The 20,718-nt window shown below is 55.2% G+C and overlaps 1 protein-coding gene across 2 annotated transcripts in view; it reads left to right on the forward strand.

Moving 5' to 3' along the window:
* LAMC3 (laminin subunit gamma 3) overlaps nt 1–20,718 on the forward strand; it is a 68,027-nt gene that overhangs the window by 18,549 nt on the left and 28,760 nt on the right. The window contains exons 3-12 of one of the 2 annotated variants that reach the window (XM_055541414.1): nt 3,194–3,324; nt 7,235–7,401; nt 9,491–9,679; nt 9,760–9,877; nt 11,129–11,227; nt 14,238–14,374; nt 16,914–17,027; nt 18,277–18,466; nt 18,641–18,759; nt 20,349–20,471. In XM_055541414.1, the coding sequence (XP_055397389.1) occupies nt 3,194–3,324; nt 7,235–7,401; nt 9,491–9,679; nt 9,760–9,877; nt 11,129–11,227; nt 14,238–14,374; nt 16,914–17,027; nt 18,277–18,466; nt 18,641–18,759; nt 20,349–20,471 (1,387 nt within the window). The remainder of the gene's footprint in view (nt 1–3,193; nt 3,325–7,234; nt 7,402–9,490; nt 9,680–9,759; nt 9,878–11,128; nt 11,228–14,237; nt 14,375–16,913; nt 17,028–18,276; nt 18,467–18,640; nt 18,760–20,348; nt 20,472–20,718) is intronic. The other variant, XM_055541415.1, reaches the window with a different exon arrangement.

Genomic DNA, 20,718 nt, shown 5'->3' on the forward strand with positions numbered 1-20,718 from the left:
CCCCTGTCTTGTTGCCCCATATGTCCTGGATGTTATCCCTGATGGAGAAACAGCCTTTGCAGAAATGAGCCCCTTGCGGCCCCCCAGGCAGAAACCAAGGTCAGAGAAAGAAACCAAGGTCAGAGACAAAGAAAGGCAAGGCCGCCCTACCCTCTGTCCCCTCTGGGCGCCCCCAGGGTGGTGCTTCCTCTAAGGACAGGGAGTATTTGGGGTGGGGGTACCCAAGGATGTAATCAATTGTGGTGTTGGAAAAGATTCTTGAGAATCCCTTGGGCTGCAAGGAGATCCAACCAGTCCATCCTAAAGGAAATCAGTCCTGAATATTCATTAGAAGGACTGATGCTGAAGCTGAAGCTCCAGTACTTTGGCCACCTGATGCTAAGAGCCAATTTATTGAGGAAGACCCTGATGCCAGGAAAGATTGAGGGCAAGAGAAGAAGAGGGTAATAGAGGAGGAGATGGTTCGATGGTATCACCAACTCAGTGAACATGAGTTAGGGCAAATTCCTGGAGATAGTGAAGGACAGGAAACTCTGGTGTGCTGCAGTCCAGAGGCCGCAAAGAGTCAGACACAACTGAGCGACAGAACAACAGCAACGAAGGGTATGCTCGAGTGACTGCTGCGTCTTGGATCCCTCCATCCCCCATGGAGGGGGCCACAGGCCTGGGGTAGAAGGCTGGCCCTCTGCAGGGTGCTGCCTGGGGCCGAAGCCCCCGCCTCCCGCTACTTACCATTGCATTCTGGCCCCCGGCTCTGTCCAAAATCAACACGAGAGCCCACTTGCGGTTTTAACTGGGCTATATCAGAAGTTGCAGAAGCCCATTGCGTGTGTACACGGGGTCCTCAGTTTGCCCAGAAGTGACCTTCAGGGAGTGACTCGTACAATTTGCGCTAAGGGAATAAATTCCCCTTCCCTCTCCCAGGTCCCTTCCTGGTGTCTCAGGGAGAGTCTGATGCTGTTCCCATGGTCATTGTCTTCACAGACTGATAAGCAGGTCATAGGCTGCAGAGCAGATGCAGGAACCCAGAGGAGGGCCCCTGCAGGCCAAGACCTTGGCGGGTCATTGCCCTCTGGATTCCACTGATATGATGAGGGCGTTGCGGTTACATGCAGGAAGGCAGGCTACCTAGTGGCTAAAGCTGGGACCCTGAGGGTCAAACACAAATCCCAGCTCCTTGTGCACCAGCCCTGCAACTTGGAAGCACAGTACTTACCTTCTTTCAACCTCAGTCTTTCGGGTCATGTTGTTCAGTCGCTAAGTTGTGTCTAACTCTGTGACCCCATGGACTGCAGCACACCAGGCTTCCCTGTCCTTCACTATCTCACTCTCTCCCAGAGTTTGCTCAAACTCATGTCCATTGAGTTGGTGATGCCATCCAACCATCTAATCCTCTGCTGCTCACTTCTCCTCCTGCCGTCAATCTTTCCCAGCATCGGGGTCTTTTCCCATGAGTCAGCGCTTTGCATCAGGTGCTTCAGCCTACTCATCTGTGAAACATGGCTCAGAATAAACCCTCCCCATGGGGTTATTGTGAGGACCTAAGGAGAAGGCGATGGCAACCCACTCCAGTACTCCTGCCTGGAAAATCCCATGGACGGAGGAGCCTGGTAGGCTGTAGTCTGTGGGGTCGCTGAGAGTCAGACACGACTGAGTGACTTCACTTTCACTTTTCACTTTCATGCATTGGAGAAGGAAATGGCAACCCACTCCAGTGTTCTTGTCTGGAGAATCCCAGGGACGGGGGAGCCTGGTGGGCTGCTGTCTATGGGGTCGCACAGAGTCGGACACGACTAAAGCGACTTAGCAGCAGCAGCAGAAAGTCATAACCACACAGTAAGTGTCAGTTATTGCACCTTCCAGCTTAGACAGCAGTGATTTGAGTTCTCTACGGGCACTGTCTCCAGACAAAGAAGACTCTTAGAGCATCAGCTGTGCTCTGCTGTGTTCCCACCCAGGCCTTGTCCCTTGCTTCTCAGCTGCTTCAGGGACCGGCAAGCAGCATCAGCAACACCTGGGCACGTGTGGAAATACAGAGTCTCAGGCCCCACCTCTGATCAGAAGCTGCTTTTTAACCAGATCCCTGAATGCACACTGACATTTGGGAAGTGATTCAGAGAATGACACCCCCGGGGGAGCTGACAAACTCCTCCGAGCACTGAGGTCCCCTCTGAAGTTTTCTGGTGCCAGAACATCTCCTCTGCTGAAGCATCCTCAGGCAGAGGTCCTGGGCCCCAGGTCACGGGCTTGAGAGTTGCCGAGCCCGAGGGGGACCGGGGAGGCCTGCTGGCCTGAGTCATGCTGGGGTGAGAAGTCAAGACTCTGCCAGGAGTTCATTTCCTGTCCTGATGGGCCTGATTGCTAAATCAGGGGCTCCTGGGCTGAATTAAAAAGGTGATTAACATTCAGCTGGAGCCACCTCTGATTGTGACAGTGGGCCGATGAAAATGTCAGCCTTCACGTGGGCTCTCCCCCCGCACGTCCCCGCCAGCTCTTCCAGGGGGAAGCCTCTCCTCCCGCCATCAGCAAGCATTTACCACGTTGTCTGCTCCAGGCCAGGCAGAGCCTGGGGCTGGGGATGCCGCGAGGACCCGAGTCCCTGTTCTCGTGGGGCTGTGTTCTGGTGAGACACGTCACCTGGGGCAAGGGCCTTGTCTGTGGGAGGCTGCTCCTTAGCCCGTGAGAAGCCTGTAAACCCAGGGCCCTGGGACGCGCCCTCCCTTGGCTGACCTCTAGAGTGGCAGTGCTGTTCTACTGGGAGGAGTCAGGGGACACGCATGACATGGTTTTAAAAGGGCTGCTCCAGCCCTTTGCCCAGCACCTCCACCACGTGGCGGACTCCATGCCCCGCTGCTGACATTGGCTCTTCCTCCTCCATCACCCTCCTGGGACGGACGTTATCCCTTGTCCCACTTCACAGATGGGGAGGACGTGGAGGTTCCGAGCTGCTTCCCCAAAGTTGCAGAGTCAGGACAGGGCTGGGCCCCCAGGTTGACATGATCCCAAAGCACAGGCTTCTTATTCCTGCAGTGCTCTCAGAGTTTGTCTGGGCTGGGCCTGTCCCTGCGTGTCAGGAGAGCCCCCACCACCACCCCCGGGCCGCAGGCTGGACCTCCCCGCAGAGCTGGGTGGGAGCGCACCCTGGAAGCAAACGCTGCTGATGGCGCCCCTTCCCCTCCGTCTTGCCCCCCAGGAGTGGGTCACCAGCACGGAGCTCCTCGTCTCCCTGGACCGACTCAACACGTTTGGGGATGACATCTTCAAGGACCCCAAGGTGCTGCAGTCCTACTACTACGCCGTGTCGGACTTCTCTGTGGGCGGCAGGTAGGTGGGGGGCAGGGCGGCGGTGGGGACGAGGGTGGCTGCCGTGGAGGGTGAAACAAGTGAAAAGGGGAAGTGTGAGTCGCTCAGTCACGTCCAGCTCTTTGTGACCCCATGGACTGTAGCCCGCCAGGCTCCTCTGTCCATGGACTTCTCCAGGCAAGAATATTGGCGTGGGGAACCATTCCCTTTTCCAGGGGATCTTCCCCATCCAGGGATCCAACCCGCATCTCCTGCATTGGCAGGCGGGTTCTTTACCGTCTGAGCCACCGTGGATGCTAAAGAAGCCGTTTCTGGTGCTCTGAGTGATGGGGGGTTTGGGGAGAAGCCAGAGCCTGGTCCTCTGGGTCCAGCATTCAAGACCTTCATGACCTGGCTGCATCCTGCCTCCCGCACCCCTCCCGCTGCTTTCCCCACATGAGCCATGTTTCTGCACCACCCGTGGGACACGCCAGCCCTTTGCACCTGCAGTTCCTTCTGCCTGGCGGCCCCTCCCCCTTCCTTTCCTTCCTTTTTTGGGCCTCAGACAGGTGCACTCATTCGTTCATGCCACATTGCCCGTGTGCAGCACTGTTCCATGCTCCCATCTAATTCACCCACCCACCGTTCCACGTGCTCCAAGTAAGGCTGGTTTACAGTGGCCTTGAGCAGGCCCGGGACCCCAGACTTTCAGCTTCACTTCTTTAAGCAGCAGTCACGAGCTTATAACCAATGGAGCTGATCAACCCCATTCTTCCTAAATCTTGTAAACTTGGGTACAGTAGGGTTTCCTGGGGACATTTGTATTATTGAAAAAGGCTTTGAGGCGTCTCTGCACAGGAGGAATGGTTCAGGCTGCTCCAAAGCCCCTCGGCCCAAGACCTGGAAAGGTCGCTGTGGGAGGAGCCGCTATACGTCCATGCTTCTCACGGGGGTCGTCAGGCCCTGCTGTCGGCACGCCTGGTCCTGCCTCACATACTCCTCGAGCTTCAGTCACTGCGTGTTGTCGTTTGTCTGCTTAAGCATCTCGTCTCTCCAAGAAGCAAGCGTCATCGACATCTCAGGCCTGCCTGACATGTAGGCGCCCGGTACTGGGCCCTCCAGGCACATGTGACATCTTTAATGTAAATGTTTATCAGGCTCCTTGGAATGGAGAAAAGAGACAGATGTGTTCTGGCCCCAGGCAGACAGTCACCAGATTAGACCCCAGTAACCACAAACTGATTAAAACCCAGTAACCGTGAACTGTGGTGTTGGAGAAGACTCTTGAGAGTCCCTTGGACTGCAAGGAGATCCAACCAGTCCATCCTAAAGGAGATCAGTCCTGAATATTCATTGGAAGGACTGATGCTGAAACTCCAATTCTTTGGCCACCTGATCTGAAGAGCTAACTCATTTGAAAAGACCATGATGCTGGGAAAGATTGAAGGTGGGAGGAGAAGGGGATGACAGAGGATGAGATGGTTGGATGGCATCACTGACTCAATGGACATGACTTTGAGTAAACTCTGGGAGTTGGTGATAGACAGGGAGGTCTGGCATGCTGCAGTCCACGGGCTTGCAAAGAGTCGGACACAACTGAACTGTACTGAACCACACCCCAGAGTAACAGGGACGGGAGACCAGGGCAAGGTGGTCAGGGGGACCACCCTGCAGATGGGGACCCCGCAGGAGGTCAGGGAGCCCCGACGAGGCTGGAGGAGGTGAGGGGCAGGCATCCCAGTGAAAGAACTAATGTGCGAGACCCAGGCTTGAGGAACGAAGTGACAACCCTGTGGCTGGAACGGGGACGCAGAGACGGCCGGAAGCAGTCAGTGGGAAGCTGCTGAAGGATTTGGCCAGGTAGCAAGAGGATCGGATTTCTAAAACACCCCAGTCTCTGACAGCATAAGCGGGGAGATGAGAGGAGAGAGAAGAAGTTGGTTGTGGAACTTCCCAGATGGTCCAGTGGCTAAGACTCTGCACTCCCAATGCAGAGGGCTCAGGTTTGATCCCTGGTGGGGGAACTGGATCCCACATGCCTCAACTAAGAGTTCATATGCCGCAGCAAAAATTCCACATGCTGCAACCAACACCAGGCGTAGCCAAATAAATAAATATAAATATTTTAAAGAAGCTGGTTGGGCAGAGAGGATGGGAGAGGTGTGGGTCTGAAAGCTAGTTAGGATGGGAAGTCAGCTCAATATGGGAGTGGTGGCCCAGGGGGGTAGGGAGCAGGGGCTTCCAGAAATCAAGGGTGCTTTGAGGGGTGCAGAGAGATGGGGGTGTCTGCGAAGGGAGCACGGGTCCACTTCCCGCACTCAGGGCATCTGCACCCCTCAGAGGCGGAGGCTCGGGAGTGAAGGGGAAGTGCGGGAGTGTCTGTGAGGACCCCTCTGCCCCTTCTCCCCCGACTCCGACTCCCACACTTGACTCAAGTCAAAGCTCCCCGGGGCAGGGCCGCTCCGAGGATGGTGGATGGTGGTGAGCCGCACTGCCTGCTGTTAGGGGGCTTCAGGACAGAGAACATCTGGGTCCCAGCTGCCAGAGCCAGACCACCCTCAGGCCAGCAGCTGGCTAGGGACAGTGGCCCAGCAGCCTGTGTCCCTCAGTGGCCCACAGGAACTCCAGTCCTTCCCTTGAGATCGGAGGGCTTCATGGAGGAGGCAGTGTTTGCAGCATCCCATTGGGGCCGAGAGCAGTCCCTTGTCCTGAGATGGGTGACCGCTGTCTCCCGAGGCTGCCTGGTGCCCGCCTCACCTGCCAGAAGTGCTGGGCATTACCTGCCTACCCTGAGCTCCCAGAGAGGAGCCAATGCTCCGCTGGCAGTGGTTGGAGAGTCTTCAGCGCCCACTTAGGATGGAGCATGAAACGCACCTTATGGGGAGACAACAAGTGGCCACAGAGGAGTGTCCAGGAGCTCGGGGTTGGCGTGGAGTAGGAGAGAATGGGGTTCAGATTCTAGCTCTGCCACATAGCATCTGTCACGTCATGACCTGAGCCTCAGTTTCCTCTCCTGTGAAATGGGGATAGTTATAGTCCCTTCCACAGTGGTAGTGAGACTCCAGACAGATGACGTGAGCTGATTGCTCAGTTGGGGGCTGAGACAGAGAAGTCTGGGAGCCAGGAGCCATGGCCATCGTCTGAGCGGCCCAGTCTGGCCACTGGGGTTGGGGTGACGGTCCCACAGGGTCAGGTTCAGCGGAGCAGGCTGTGTGATCCCCCGGGCACCTTTGTTCCTGCCTGATTCCACCTGTGTGACCCTGGGGGAGGGTGGGCGGGGCAGGCCCGGTTCTGCCCTTACAGGCACAGCCTCACCGGAGCCTTGAGATGAGTTGGGGGCTGTCCTACGTGTGGGGCAGTCTCCTTCTCGTCCCTTTAGACACAAAGGAGTGGGCATGGGGTGGCCTCCCTGGCTGCCCCTGCCTCCACCCACTGCCCTGAGAGCTGGCCCACCCCCTCTCTACCCAGGAGACCGAGACGACTTCTTCCCCTGGGTGTAGCACCCTGAGTGTGGGGTCCTAATGGGCTTGTGAAGACGTGGTGGGTTTATACGTGTGCAGAGCTCAGAACAGCCCGCTGCAGTCGCCTCTGTTCCTGTTGCCCTGAGCCCAGAATAGGTGTGGAAGAAAGGTCGAGTGGTAAAGAACCCACCTGCCAAGGAGACATAAGAGATGTGGATTCGATCCCTGGGTCGCGAAGATCCCCTGGAGAAGGGCATGGCAACCCACTCCAGCATTCTTGCCTGGAGAATCCCATGGACAGAGGAGCCTGATTACGGCCCATCGGGTCACAAAGAGTTGGACACGACTGAAGCGACTTGGCATGCAAAGCTCTGCTGCTGAGCGGTAGAGTCGGGGCTCCCCTGAAGGCCAGGGCTACCTGCTGATTAACCCTTCCTCTGCTGGCGCTTCCCCCAGTTTGCAGACACCCTGCCCCCACGTTCTTCTCCCAGGTGCAAGTGCAGCGGGCACGCCAGTGAGTGTGGCCCAGATGAGGAGGGCCGGCTGGCCTGTCGATGCCAGCACAACACCACGGGCACGGACTGTGAGCGCTGCCTGCCCTTCTTCCAGGACCGCCCGTGGGCCCGGGGCACGGCCGAGGCTGCCAACGAGTGTCTACGTGAGTGTCCCGGAACTTTGGGGGCCAGAGGCAGGGGGGTTGCAGGCTTGGGAAACCAAGCCCCCAGCCCTGCTTCTGGGTGGGCTGGCAGCAGCTTGGGGCTGTCACCCCCACATAGGGACCAGGAGGAGCTGAGGGAGAGCTGGACGGGGCGTTTGATCCTCAGCCCTCCCCCCACACACAGAGCCCCAGACCCAGTCTTCCCAGTCGAGGCATGCATGGCGGGAGGGCTGAAAAGGACCCCCAACTTGTTCCTTTGTTTTCACGGCTCCAACCGCAGCTGCTAATCAAAGCCAGGCCACCCCGGGCCCTGGGAGGGTGCTGACCTGCCCACCCAGCCTCTCCTGCAGGCCCCCAGGCAGCCCTGGGATGCCCGACCCGTGTGATGTGGCCGGGGCTGCCTAACCTCAGAGACGCACACTGCAGAGGCTGGTGGCGCTTTACCTTCCCCGCTGGGGGCTCTTCCCTGCCTGGCGTGCCCCCTCTAGCCTCACTGTATCCCCAAGCCCTGCCTGCCTCCCCCTCCCCCGACAGTCATCTGACTTGCTCGGGGCTCCCAAGTGTAGCTGGCCGTCGCTGGGCACCAGACCCCGCCTGGTTCCGCGCTGATGGGAGGCACGTCTTCCCACGCATGCGCTCCTGATGGCTCGGCCTCTGGACCCACTGTGCTCTTGGGCCTGGGCTGCTGACACGGAGACCCAGGGGGGAGGGAGGGGACAGTCTGTTCCACGGAACAGGATGCTGTCTGCAGGAGCTTCCCAGGGCCACCGTGGCCCTAATGAGTTCCTTCTGCCCTCGCTGGCCTGCCTCCACCAGGAAGTCCTCCTGGAGCCAAGGAAGCTGGCTGGCTCACCATTCCCAGTCTGGGGCTGACTCCATGGTGGGGACACCAAAGGCTGTGTCCTCACCCCTGAGGTCACATCTCTGTCCTCCCAGCCTGGAAGCTGGGCTGTATGCCTGACCCCTCTCACCCACCAAGTCCAGGCAACCCTGAGCCCCCATTTTGATCACATTCACGCCCCTCCAACCCAGCTGACTGTGTCCTTGTGCACAGCCAATACTGGTCCAGCCAGTCACCCCTCCTCTGAGCGGCTAAGACCCCACCTCCCCGCTCTCTCAACCCCCTCACCCCTATCCTCTGCTTGCACCACTTTCAAATGCAAATGCAATTGGTCATCCACATCCTTGCTCCAAGGTGAAGTCCAGTGACCCTGATTGCCCAGCCTCCTGGATCAAGCCCTGGCTGACCTCTTGACCTCATAGCTGTCCCTGCACCCCTCTCCCTCCCATCACACTGCACAATGACACGTCGCCCCCCACCCCAACCCTGGGTGAAGCCTGCTCCTCTGTCTGTGTCACAAAGGGCCTCTCGCCTCCCCCTGGGACTCTCCTTCCCTTCCTCCTCCTTTGCCCTCCCACTTCCCTCCTGCTCTTCCTCCAGGAAGGCTGGAGCCTCCCTGCTTCTCCCGTCACAGCCCCACCCCTGCAGGATGTTCACCTGCTTGCTGCATCTGTCCTCTGTCAAACAGTGCGACCGTGTGTGCAGGAACTGGGCTCCTACCGTTCACGGGTCCACCCCACGCTGGGCTCACCATGGGAGCCAAGATGGAGCTGATCCGTGATACATACTGTTTTTTGAAAAAATGTGTTAATGAGTGAATGAAAGGTGACTTGTATTTTTCATGCCTCTGAGTGTCCTCATGGTCACTGGGGATCAGATTCACACACCATTACGGCTTGGAGGGTCCACAGGGGGAGCCAGGCTGCTGCTTTAGAAGGTAACCTGGCTGTGATCCATGACCAGGTGACTGTTTGTCCTGGCTTGCCTGGGAGGGTCCTGTGTTGGGTGTATTTTATTAACAGTGCCTCTCTTCTTCTTCTTGAGAGTGTCCTATTTTGGAAGATCAACCACCTGGTCTCCAAATCCTTGATCAAGCCGGGCCTGAACTCCATCCTTGACCTTCCTCCTTCATCCTTGACCTTCCTCCAGCTGCCTGCTCACTCACCAAGGAGGCTGATCGGCACCTGCTCCCCTCCTACCACGTGCCACAGCCTTACACTCACACCCTCCCCTGCCTCCTGCCCACAGCTTGCAACTGCAGCGGCCACTCTGAGGAGTGCACCTTTGACCGGGAGCTCTTCCGCAGCTCAGGCCACGGTGGCCGCTGCCTGCACTGCCGTGCCCACACAGCTGGGCCACACTGCGAGCGCTGCCAGGAGAACTTCTATCGCTGGAGCCCGCGGACGCCCTGCCAGCCCTGCGACTGCCACCCAGCAGGTGAGTGAGCCGCCCCGCCCCACCCCCCCAACCTCGCCCACCACCACGGGCTCCTGCTGCCCTGTGCCCTTTCTCCCCAGGCTCCCTGCGCCTCCAGTGCGATGACTTGGGCACCTGCGTCTGCAAGCCCACGGTGACAGGCTGGAAGTGTGACCGCTGCCTGCCTGGATTCCACTCGCTCAGTGAGGGCGGCTGCAGGTGAGGGTGGTGGGGGTGGTAGGTGGAAATGGTCCAGCAAGGGCACATGGCAGTGAACTTGGGCTGAGTGACGGGAAGCAAGTGGGGGTTCCTGAGCCCCTCAGAAGGCAGAGTTGATGGGCATTTGGATAGATGGATAGAAGGTGGTACCAGGGAGCAGAAGAGGAAGCAGAGATGAAGGCTGACCCCCGAGGTTCTGCTTTGGGCATCTTGGCAAAGGGAAGCCATTCATAGCAAGGGGGACACAACTCAGAGACGCTGAGTCTGCAGTGCTCGGGGTGGGGAGGGGCACTGATGTGGACAGAGACAGGCAGGGGCTGCTGGGGTCTGGACCTTAGAAGAGGGATCTAACACATCTGCTATCACTTGATTGAGAAAATACACAGTGACCCAGAAAATGAAGCCGTTATAAATTCAAAAGCACTTTTAAATGAATTTGGTTTTGGTTAATTTCAGCAGTCTTCTTGTATATTTGAAAGGCAGTGGAAATGGCATTGGGAAGGTAGGGGAGGCTCAGATCTCTCATAGAATACCCAGCAGTTCCAGCATAACACTTGCCATTGGGTGGGGACCGGGATGCTTCTCCAGGGTCTCTCTGGCCTCTGGACCTTTGCATATGCCACTTCTATGACCCCAGAGCATTCTCCCCTCACTCAACACCCACTGCCACCTCTCCCTGGCCTGTGTCTGAACAAAGTCCTACTCATTCTTTAGTTGTCAACCAAGGTACAATCCCCCAACTTCATCCCCACTCCAGGCATCTCACTGGTGCGGCCATGGACTCGTGTATGTTCTCTCTCCGTAGCTTGTATCAAAGTCCAGCATCTACCTGTTTGCCTGTCCATCCTCCCTGGACTCTAGGCTCTGTGAGGACATTCATCTTGTCAGATAGATGGGTAGACAGATGGGTGGATGAGAGAACAGGTGCATGGGTGGGTGATGGATAGAAGGATGAATATGTGGATCAGTGGATGGAAGGATGCACAGATGGAGGAGTGAGTGGATGAATGAACAGACAGGCGGGTGGATGGACAGGCGGGTGGGAGGGGGCAGATGGTTAGCTATTCAGGTGAGTGAATAGGTCACTTCCTTTGCTCAGAGGAAACCAGGGGGCAGGCTCTTGGGTCAGCCTGCCTCCTGTTCCTCTTGTGCATCAGGAAGGATAGAGAGATTCCTTCCAATGAGGATGGGCTATTCCCACTCTGGAGCTCTCTCGTTGGACACCCTCCTCTTGTCCTGTCTCTTTGGCAGACCCTGTACCTGCAATCCTGCGGGCAGCCTAGGCACCTGTGATCCCCACAGTGGGCGCTGCCCCTGCAAAGAGAACGTGGAAGGCAGCCTGTGTGACAGGTGGGTGAACCGACCCAATAATGAGCCTGCTGGCAGTGACCTCGGTGGTGGTGGGAGGAGCACAGGGCATGGTCCTCCCAGACTTGGGCAACCTCACCACCTGGCTCTCTGCTTAGAGCACAGCGAATCTGACACCCAGGAAATCATCTAAAGACTTTATGACACTGCTTATCCTGTGACACACCACCACTGATAGTTCATAAGCTGTGAAAATACATCTTCTTGAAAAGAAAGAGCTAGAAAGGATAGGAGAGATCATCTAATCCAGGGATAGCAACCACATCTTACTGGTACCACAATCCTCCCATCTCCGGCCCAGGGCAGACATCACTAATGGAGCACTACCACAACCCTCCCATCTCCCACCCAGCACAGACATCACTAATGGAGTGCCACTACAACCCTCCCATCCCACACCCAGGGCAGACATCACTAATGGAGCACTACTACAACCCTCCCATCTCCCACCCAGCACAGACATCACTAATGGAGCACCACCACAACCCTCCCATCCTACACCCAGGGCAGACATCACTAATGGAGTGCCACTACAACCCTCCCATCTCCCACCCAGCACAGACATCATTAATGGAGCACTACTATAACCCTCCCATCCCACACCCAGGGCAGACATCACTAATGGACCACAGCAATCTTTACCACAAGCTCTACTGTAACCTTAGAATCCTTCTCTATGCCCTGCTGCAAGAAGCTCCAACCAATTGAGCTGAGACTCAAGCTTGTTTGCCATCTTTGCCATCCTGTTGTGGTAAAAATGGAGCCTCTAAAGCTCAATGAGGCAGAAGGGCTTTTCCCTAAACTTCCTGCTTCAGGTGTCCCGGGGTCTCCTAGCCCCAGCAGTGGGGTGGCAGACAAATGTTGGTTTATATTCTTGGGCATACTTGTCTCCTCTTCCTGGCTTCGTCTCTGACCTCTGAAACCTTTGCAGCCAGCATGGGGCGTGCCAGGGCCTCTTTGATCCTCTGGCCACAGACTATATGAGAGAGCCTGGCCCAGCGGTACACTGTGGGCTCCACCGTTGCCAGATCATGTTGGGCCTCTCCTGGGTCAGGAAGACGCCCAGCCTTGACTCTCACCTTGGCCAGCCCCAGGCCTCTTCCTCACCTTGTCTGCGTGTGGCTTGTGGGTCCTGGAGGGGGAGGTGGACACCCTCCTGGGTCTTCCTCCCGTAAGACCTCTCAAGCTGAAGAGACAGAGTGGAGTTGGGGGGCTAGATCCCACTAACTCTATTCCACTGCCTCGACCTTGAGGAGGTTCGCCTCTCAGCCTCACTTTACCCATCTGTGAAATGGGAGGACTGGGTGACAGGTTTGTTGGAGCAGCCCAGCATTGAGGTAATTGGCAGATTCTCATGAATCAGATTCCTCCACCTGGGTTGGTCTGAATGGGGTTTCTGGGCAACCCCCCCAACATCGTGCAAACCAGGAATCTGCATTTGTATAAGGCATCTGCAGGGCTCATTGGGAAAATGGCTGATTCTGAGGCTGGGGTTGAGAAAATATAAGATGAGCCTGAAGCATTTTGTAGAAAGCAGAGACGTGCTTAAAAACAAAACCAGACAAAAACAAACCCCCAAAAGCCCCAAACCAGGACGGGGGCCTGTGTCAAAAGGACATGAGCGCCAACCTGGAAGAGTTCCCAAAGCTGAAACAAAATAAATAATAACAATAATGGATTATAACCCAAGAATAAAATAAATATCCGTGAGTCCACACTGACATAAATAGATGCCTGAATAAATAAATACACGGGGACAAATCCTCCTTGCAGAAGAATTCCACAGAAGAATTAGAAATGGAGAAGAAATGAGGGGAATACAGAATCACAGTTAGAATATCAGAGTAACAGTCGCTGTAGGCCAGAGCTGCTGATAAATGCTGACATTCGTGGGCAGAATTGAAGGAGAAACAGGATATATGCATAACCCTCAAACATCTCCCTCAAAAAATTTACCAATGACTGGGACTTCGCTGAAGATCCAGTGGTTAAGACTTGGAGTTTCCACAATACGGGGCATGGGTTGGACCCCTGGTTGGGGAACTAAGATCCCTCATACCCTGTGCCCCGCCCAGAAATTTCCTACCCACTCTAGTGATTTCACCATAGGCCCACAAATCTTTGATTATTTCCCCCTCCTAGAGATGGAGCTTAACTCCCTTCCTCTTGAGTCTGGCATGGATTTAGTGGCTTGCTTTTGACAACTAAAATATGGCAGTTTTGCAGTGGAGGAACCTGGTGGCCAGCGCCTTAACCAAGCGGTGAAGGTTAACATCCCCAGTAATGTCATACATGACCGGTGACATCATACATGATCAGGACATCACACGGGTAGCAGTTACCCCAGTAAGATGTGACAAGAAGGGCACTTTCTCCCCCCCAAACCCTTGGCCCCAGTCAGATTATGAAAAACCTCAAATAAACCCAAATGGAGGCATGCTACAAAGTATTTAACCAGTACCGTCAAAAGTATCAAAGAAAGACCTACAAGCTATTACAGATGAGAGATTAAAGATTCAGTGAAATACAACACCATGCCCTGGATCAGATCCTGAAGCAGAAAACAGGCATTTGTGGGAAAGGGGGAGAAATCCTAATAATGTGTGCTGCTGCTGCTGCTAAGTCGATTCAGTCGTGTCCGACTCTGTGCGACCCCATAGACGGCAGCCCACTAGGCTTCCCGGGCTCTGGGATTCTCCAGGCAAGAACACTGGAGTGGGTTGCCATTTCCTTCTCCAATGTTCAGTAAATAACATTAATCAGTGTTAAATTCTTGGTTTTGATAAGCGCACCCTGGTAAGGTCAGACGTTACAATTAGGAAAAGCTGGGTAAAGATGCCATGGGAATTGTGTCTGTCATGTTTGCAACCCTTCTCTAAATTTGAAATTAAAGAAAATTCCCCGGTGACTCCGGGCTGCAGTTGGTCTAGCTGGGCTCCCTGAACGTAGCCAGTTCACAGGCCCCCGGGGGCGTGTCCTGCCTCCCTTGCAGATGTCGTCCGGGCGCGTTTAACCTGCAGCCCCACAACCCCGCCGGCTGCAGCAGCTGCTTCTGCTATGGCCACTCCAAGGTGTGTGCGGCCGCTGCCCAGTTCCGGGAGCACCACATCCTCTCCGACTTCCGCCAGGGTAAGAAGTGGTCCCCGCAGCCGCCTCCGAGGGCTCTGCTCCCAGCCCAGGTGGAATGGGCAGGCCTGCTTTGGGGACATCCAGTGATGAGGGTGGGTGGAAAGGAGGGGCAGACTCAGGCCCCAGCCCCGGTGCCTCCCACAGGCCTGCACAGTGGCCATGCCCCTCTGTGCCCTTCTGCACCCCCAGCACCTTCCTGCACCCCGGCTCCCTTCCAGTCCTTGCCTACTCCCTCAGTCTCTAGTAGGAGCAGGGGAGGGGAAGGGTATATGGCAGCCTTTGGAGCCTGAGGGGGATTTTCATTTCCTCCTCGGACCCCTTGGCATATCCTAGCGCTGGGGATCCAGGCTTGGTCCCCTGGCCTCCATTTATTGAGCACTTGCTGTATGCTTGACACCCTGCTGAGCTCGTTACGTGCATAGAACCTGAGGGATTCCCTGGCGGGTAGATACTCTCATTCCCATTTTACAGATGGGGCAACCGAGACCCAGAAAAGGGAGGTGACATAGCTTAGCTGTTGGCACCCCAGGTTCATCAGCTCCTGAGTTTTGCCCTTCATGGCCGTGCACGGCCCTCTTTGTGAGTCCAGGATCCAGGGTCCCCAATTCCAGGTGGCTCTTTACAGCAGAAAAGCAGTGGCGCTCTGAACTCTGGCAAACATCATAAGCTGAGTGGGTTCCAGCCATGCCCCACTGAACCTCCTCCCCCAACCCCACCTCCAGCATCTCCAGGGAGAGAGAGCCTCAGGGCCAGTTCTGGGGCGCCCCAGATGCAGGGGGGCAGTGCGCCCTCTGCTGGACTGAGAGGGGCTTGGAATGGGGACAGCCCTGTGGTCACCTGGCCCAGAGTCAAGGATGTCAGCATCAGACGAGACTTGTTTTAAAAATCTTAGGAGAGCATCAGACGAGACTTGTTTTAAAAATCTTAGGAGAGCATCGTGATCTGTTCTCACTTGGCCCTGGCTTTGGCGATTCAGCCTCAGCATCCCATGTGATCTCACAAACACCCTCAGCCAGCAGTTCTCAAACTTCTGGATCTCTGGATCCCTTTATGCTCTTGAAAATCAGAGAAAATCTCAAAGTCCTTTTGTTTATGTGGGTTGTGTTTTCTGTATTAAACATTAGAACAGTGATTTTAAAGTATCTGTGCATCAATTCATTTACAAATGACCATAGAAAACTTATAACAAAAAAATAACTTCCGCCTGTGAAAAATAACTTTTTAAAAGACAAAAGCCTGGGGACATCCCTGGTGGTCCAGCAGGTAGAACTCTGCACTTCCACTGCAGAGGCTGAAGGTGCGATCCGCGGTTGGGAAACTGAGATTCCATATGCCATCGTGGTGTGGCCAAAAAGTTAAAAAAAAAAAAAAGACAAAAACCTTTGAGAAGAGTGGTGCTACTCATTTTACATTTGTGCACATCTCTAAGCTCTGGCTTAATAGAAGTTAGCTGATTCTTACCACGGCTTCTGCCATTTAATCTGTTGTGATATCACACATTTTGTAGCTCCTGGAAAGTTCTCAGCGTGAGAAAGAGAATGAAAAATGCAAATGACATTTTAATGTTTCTAAAAAGATCATTTGACCTCATGGACTCCCCTGAAAGAGCCTTAGGGATCTCCCAGGGTGTTCAGACAAACTTTGAGAACTGCTGCTGGGGCCATAAATACTTCATTGCCCCCATTTTGCATATGAGAACCTGGCCTCAGAGAGGTTAAGTAACTTGCCCAGGGTCACACAGCAAGCAAGGGGGCAGAACCTAGCCTAGCACCGAGCCTAGCACCGAGGAGCTCCGGACTTCCCCTTTCTGACCTCTTTCCCTTTCTTCTTCCCTCCCTCCTCACCCCTTGGGAGCCCCAGGTTTCCACCCCATTCTCCAGCTGTCTTCTGGAGAGTCTCCCCTGGAGGCAACTTGCTCTGTGCCTGACTGCTTGGTGAACTGCTGGGGTCGGGGGAGGGAAGTGGACCGAACTGGGACTGGGTTCCCACCCCCACCTGGCCACTTCCTAACCAGGGAGCCTCCTTGGGTGCAGTGAGGTTCGTGGCACACACACTTGGAAGGACAGGGGCGGTGAGGTCACAGGCAAGGGAATTCTCTGAAAACCAGAAAACCAGATCAAGCCCGGTCTCGATAGAGACGGCCCACTGTGGGGTTCTGGGGCCATGTCCTCGCATGTGCTCAAAGTCCGTTGATGGGGCAGGGCGGGCTCAGAGGTCAGCCATGACCTTGCCCCAACAGAGGTGACTCCCTGAAGCTTCTAGCTTCTCCCAGGGCCCCATCCCATCCCACGATCCCACCCTGATCTGGGCTGGGGCTCCAAGCTGCCTAGGTCTGGGCACAGAGCGAGGTCCCGGCCGGCTCCCACCCCCACCTGGCCTGTCTCTAGAGCAGTCTCTCCCTGTCTGGGTCCTGTTGTTTCAGGTGGCACTCATGCCTCTGGGGGTCATCCTCGGGACCCAGGGAAGGGTGTGAAGTGGGAGGGGGCAGAGGTCACCCTCCAAGGCCTCATGGAGGGGCGTGTGTGTGTTTGATGTCCAGGAGCCGAGGGCTGGCGGACCGGAAGCGTGGGGGACCCAGGACATCCTGCACGATGGAGCCCAGGGGGGCTCCTCCTGGACCCAGAGGACGAGGAGGCGGAGCTCACAGCACCAGGTACCCGGCACAGGCAGGGGCGGGGCTGCCCATGTACTTGCCCTGTGACCGCTGTCACAAAGCCCCACCAACCCAGTGGCTAAAAATGTGTTCCCTTAGTGTTCTGGAGGTCAGAAGCGTGAAATGAACTTGCTGGGCTGAAATCAAAATGTGTTCTAGCTGTGTTCCCTCTAGAGCTTCTGGGAGAGAGTCCCTTCCCTGGCCTTTTCCAGCTTCTCAAGGTGGCCCGCACCCCTCTGCTCATGGTCCCTTCCACTCTGAGGGCAGAGGCCTGAAGGAAGGAATGATGGGGTGTCTACTGGTCCCCTTTCCTTCTGAGTCCTGATTTTCCGCTTAAGTGAAAGTGAAAGTCACTCCGTCGTGTCTGACTCTGCGATCCCATGGACTATATTTAAGCGCTTGACTAACACAGAGAAACGACAGTCCGAAGGCTAGGTGAGGGCCCCTGGTCCTTGGTGTATCTGCTTTTTTTTGGCTAGAAGCAAGTTCTGATTCCCATGGAAAATGTGGCCTGTGGGGCCATCAGCCCCCCAGCTTAGTCACACATGTAGCTCTCTTACCTGGGACTTGCAGGAGCCTCACTGAACTCCCACATATGCGGGTCCCTGAGGACTCTGAGCTCATGGGGCGTCTGGCATCATGAGTGTTACATGAACGGGCAGACAGGTGCCACCAGAAATACGGTATCTCCACCACCAGGCATACTGAAGCTCCTCTGCTCCCACATGGACTCTGTTGTCCCATGGCACGTCACTTCCAAAAGCCAAGTTTCAAGACAAAAGTCTTAAGAATGTCAAGATAGGATAACCAACAAGGACCTGCTATATAGCACATGGCACTCTGCTCAATGTTATGTGGCAGCCTGGATGGGAGGGGAGTTTGGGGGAAAATGGATACATGTATGTGTATGGTTGAGTCCCTTTGCTGTCCCCGCTGAAACTATCACAACATTGTTAATCGGCTACACTCCAATATAAAATAAGTTTAACAAAAAAAATGAGTGTCAAGATAGTGGCAGCAGAGCATTAAACTGGGTGTGGGACCCCGGAGATTGGCAGGGTCACATGCCCTTGAAGCCAGCTCTGGCTGTGGAGATGTGGGCAGGCCACCCTCAGGATCTTCTATGCAGGGTCCCTTTGAGTTTGTAGTTTTATCTTTTGAGAGTTTAATTGCCAATAAAATCAATATAGACATTAAAAATCCAGCTAATTAAGTGAAGACTATCAAAGCCTTCGTCTCTTATCTTCAGAGAAGTTTCTGGGAGATCAGCGATTCAGCTACGGGCAGCCCCTCACACTGACCTTCCGGGTCCCCCGCGGCTCCTCACTCTCCACGCAGCTGAGGCTGGAAGGGGCAGGCCTGGCCCTGACTCTGCGGCATTCCGGCTCACCCCGCACCCCGGACTCCGGGCAGGCGGGGGAGGTACGGCTGAAGTTCCTGTAAGTGTCCTGCCATGTCCTGAGTGATGGGGTCGGGTGGTCGGGGTGGGTCCTGAGATCCAGGCACATCCATTCCCCTGCAGTCTGGGGGCTCCTGCCAGGGGGTTCTTGGCACCACCGGCCCCTCTCACAACCCCAGGCCTCAGGATCTGCTTTGACCCCTCCCCGGGCCAGGCTGCAGGAGACCTCCGAGGACGTGGACCCTCCGCTGTCCACCTTCCACTTCCAGCGGGTGCTCGCCAACCTGACTGCTCTGCGCATCTGGACCAGCGGCCACAGCACCAGCTCTTCCGGTCAGTAATGACCAGGACACTCCCCAGCCCCCAAACCAGCGAGGCCCCCGGTGGCTCTTTCATCATAGCCTTATGGAGTCTTCACAGCCAGAGGTTATCGTCCGCACTTTAGCACAAAGGGGTCTGAGGCTCAGAGAGGTCAAGACACTTGCCCAAGGTCGTATAACCAGTAAGGGCAGCAGGAGTGGATGCTGAGGACAGAGGCAGGGGCTGGACAGGTGAGGAGGCTGAGAATGGACAGCTCTAAGGGACACAAAGAAACCAAGAACCAGACGTGGCCACACCAGGGTGGAATCCACCACTGCCAGGAGGCTGGACCCTGCAGGGCTCTTCAACGATGCTGACCACAGGGTCCAGGCCGGGATTCCCCAAGGGGTCAGCTCCCCCTGCTGGTCGTTAGAGGTGTTGCACCTAGAAAAAGCCTGGTTTCCAAAACCTCTCGAAGAAGGCAATGGCACCCCACTCCAGTACTCTTGCCTGAAAAATCCCATGGACGGAGGAGCCTGGTGGGCTGCAGTCCATGGGGTCGTGAAGAGTCGGACACGACTGAGTGACTTCACTTTCACTTTTCACTTTCATGCATTGGAGAAGGAAATGGCAACCCAGTCCAGTGTTCTTGCCTGGAGAATCCCAGGGACAGGGGAACCTGGTGGGCTGCCGTCTATGGGGTTGCACAGAGTCGGACACGACTGAAGCGACTTAGCAGCAGCAGCAGCAGCCAAAACCTCTCAACCAGCCTGCTGAGTCATCACAGCTTCAAGCCTACTTTCTCACCACCTCTCATCCTGGTCACTGGGTGATCGCCTTGGTGGTCCTCTCCCTGTCCCTGGTTCCTCTCTCTTTCCTAATGTACTTTCTCTCCTCCTCCCCCACCCCGTGCCTATATGTGCCTAGACCAGGCATCCTCCGTATCCATTTTTAGAACAGATCTGTGGCTCAATGATAAAGGATCCACCTGCCAATGCAGGAGATGCAGGTTCAATCCCTGGGTCAGGAAGATCCCCTGGAGGAAGAAATGACAGCCCACTCCAGTATTCTTGCCTGGAGAATCCCATGGATGGAGGAGCCTGGAGGGCTACAGTCCATGGGGCCACAAAGAGTCAGACATGACTGAGTAGCTGAGCACACAAATGTGCACCCCTTTACTATCTGGAAATTCCCAGATATTATAACCTACCTAGACACAATTTTTGAAAACCAATATAATATGACGCTTTACCGTCTGAGCCACCAGGGAAGTCCCTTGCTAACTGTAATACACAATAAATAAAAAAAAAGTGAATGATATTTAAAAATAACCATATGGGGACTTCCCAGGTAGTCCAGTGGCTAAGACTTCATGTTCCCAACACAGGGGACCCGGGTTCAATCCCTGGTCAGAGAACTAGATCCCACATCATGCTGCAAGTAAGAGTTCACGTGCCACAACTAAGAAGCCCACATACTGCAATGAAGAGCTGTGCGTGCGTGTGTGAGTCGCTCAGTCGTGCCCAACTCTGCGACCCTATGGACTGTAGCCCACCAGGCTCCTCTGTCCATAGGATCTCCCAGGCAAGAGTACTGGAGTGGGTTGTCATTTTCTCCTCCAGGGGATCTTCCTGACCCAGGGATCGAACCCAGGTCTGCTGCATTGCAGGTGGATTCTTTACCATCTGAGCCACCAGGGAAGCTTCATATAAAGGTCTTTTATCCTCATGCAAGCATGTCTTCAGGTCAGATTCCTCAAAATGGAAATGTGAGGCCAAAGAGTGTTTGTTTTCTGTTTTAATGCATGCTGCCAAATTTTGCTTCAGCAAGGCTGTACCTATCTATATTTTGATGCCAACTGTCCACTCTCCTTGTCTATTTGCCTGCTCTAGTTTTTCTCTAGCATTAACAGATAGTTTTTCTATTTTGCCCCAAGTTTCTAGTAGTTTTCTGTGGGCAAGTTGGTCTGATAGGAGCTACTCCTCTGTTACT

Source organism: Bubalus kerabau, chromosome 11 (assembly GCF_029407905.1).
Source record: "Bubalus kerabau isolate K-KA32 ecotype Philippines breed swamp buffalo chromosome 11, PCC_UOA_SB_1v2, whole genome shotgun sequence".
Taxonomy (NCBI): Eukaryota; Metazoa; Chordata; class Mammalia; order Artiodactyla; family Bovidae; genus Bubalus; species Bubalus kerabau.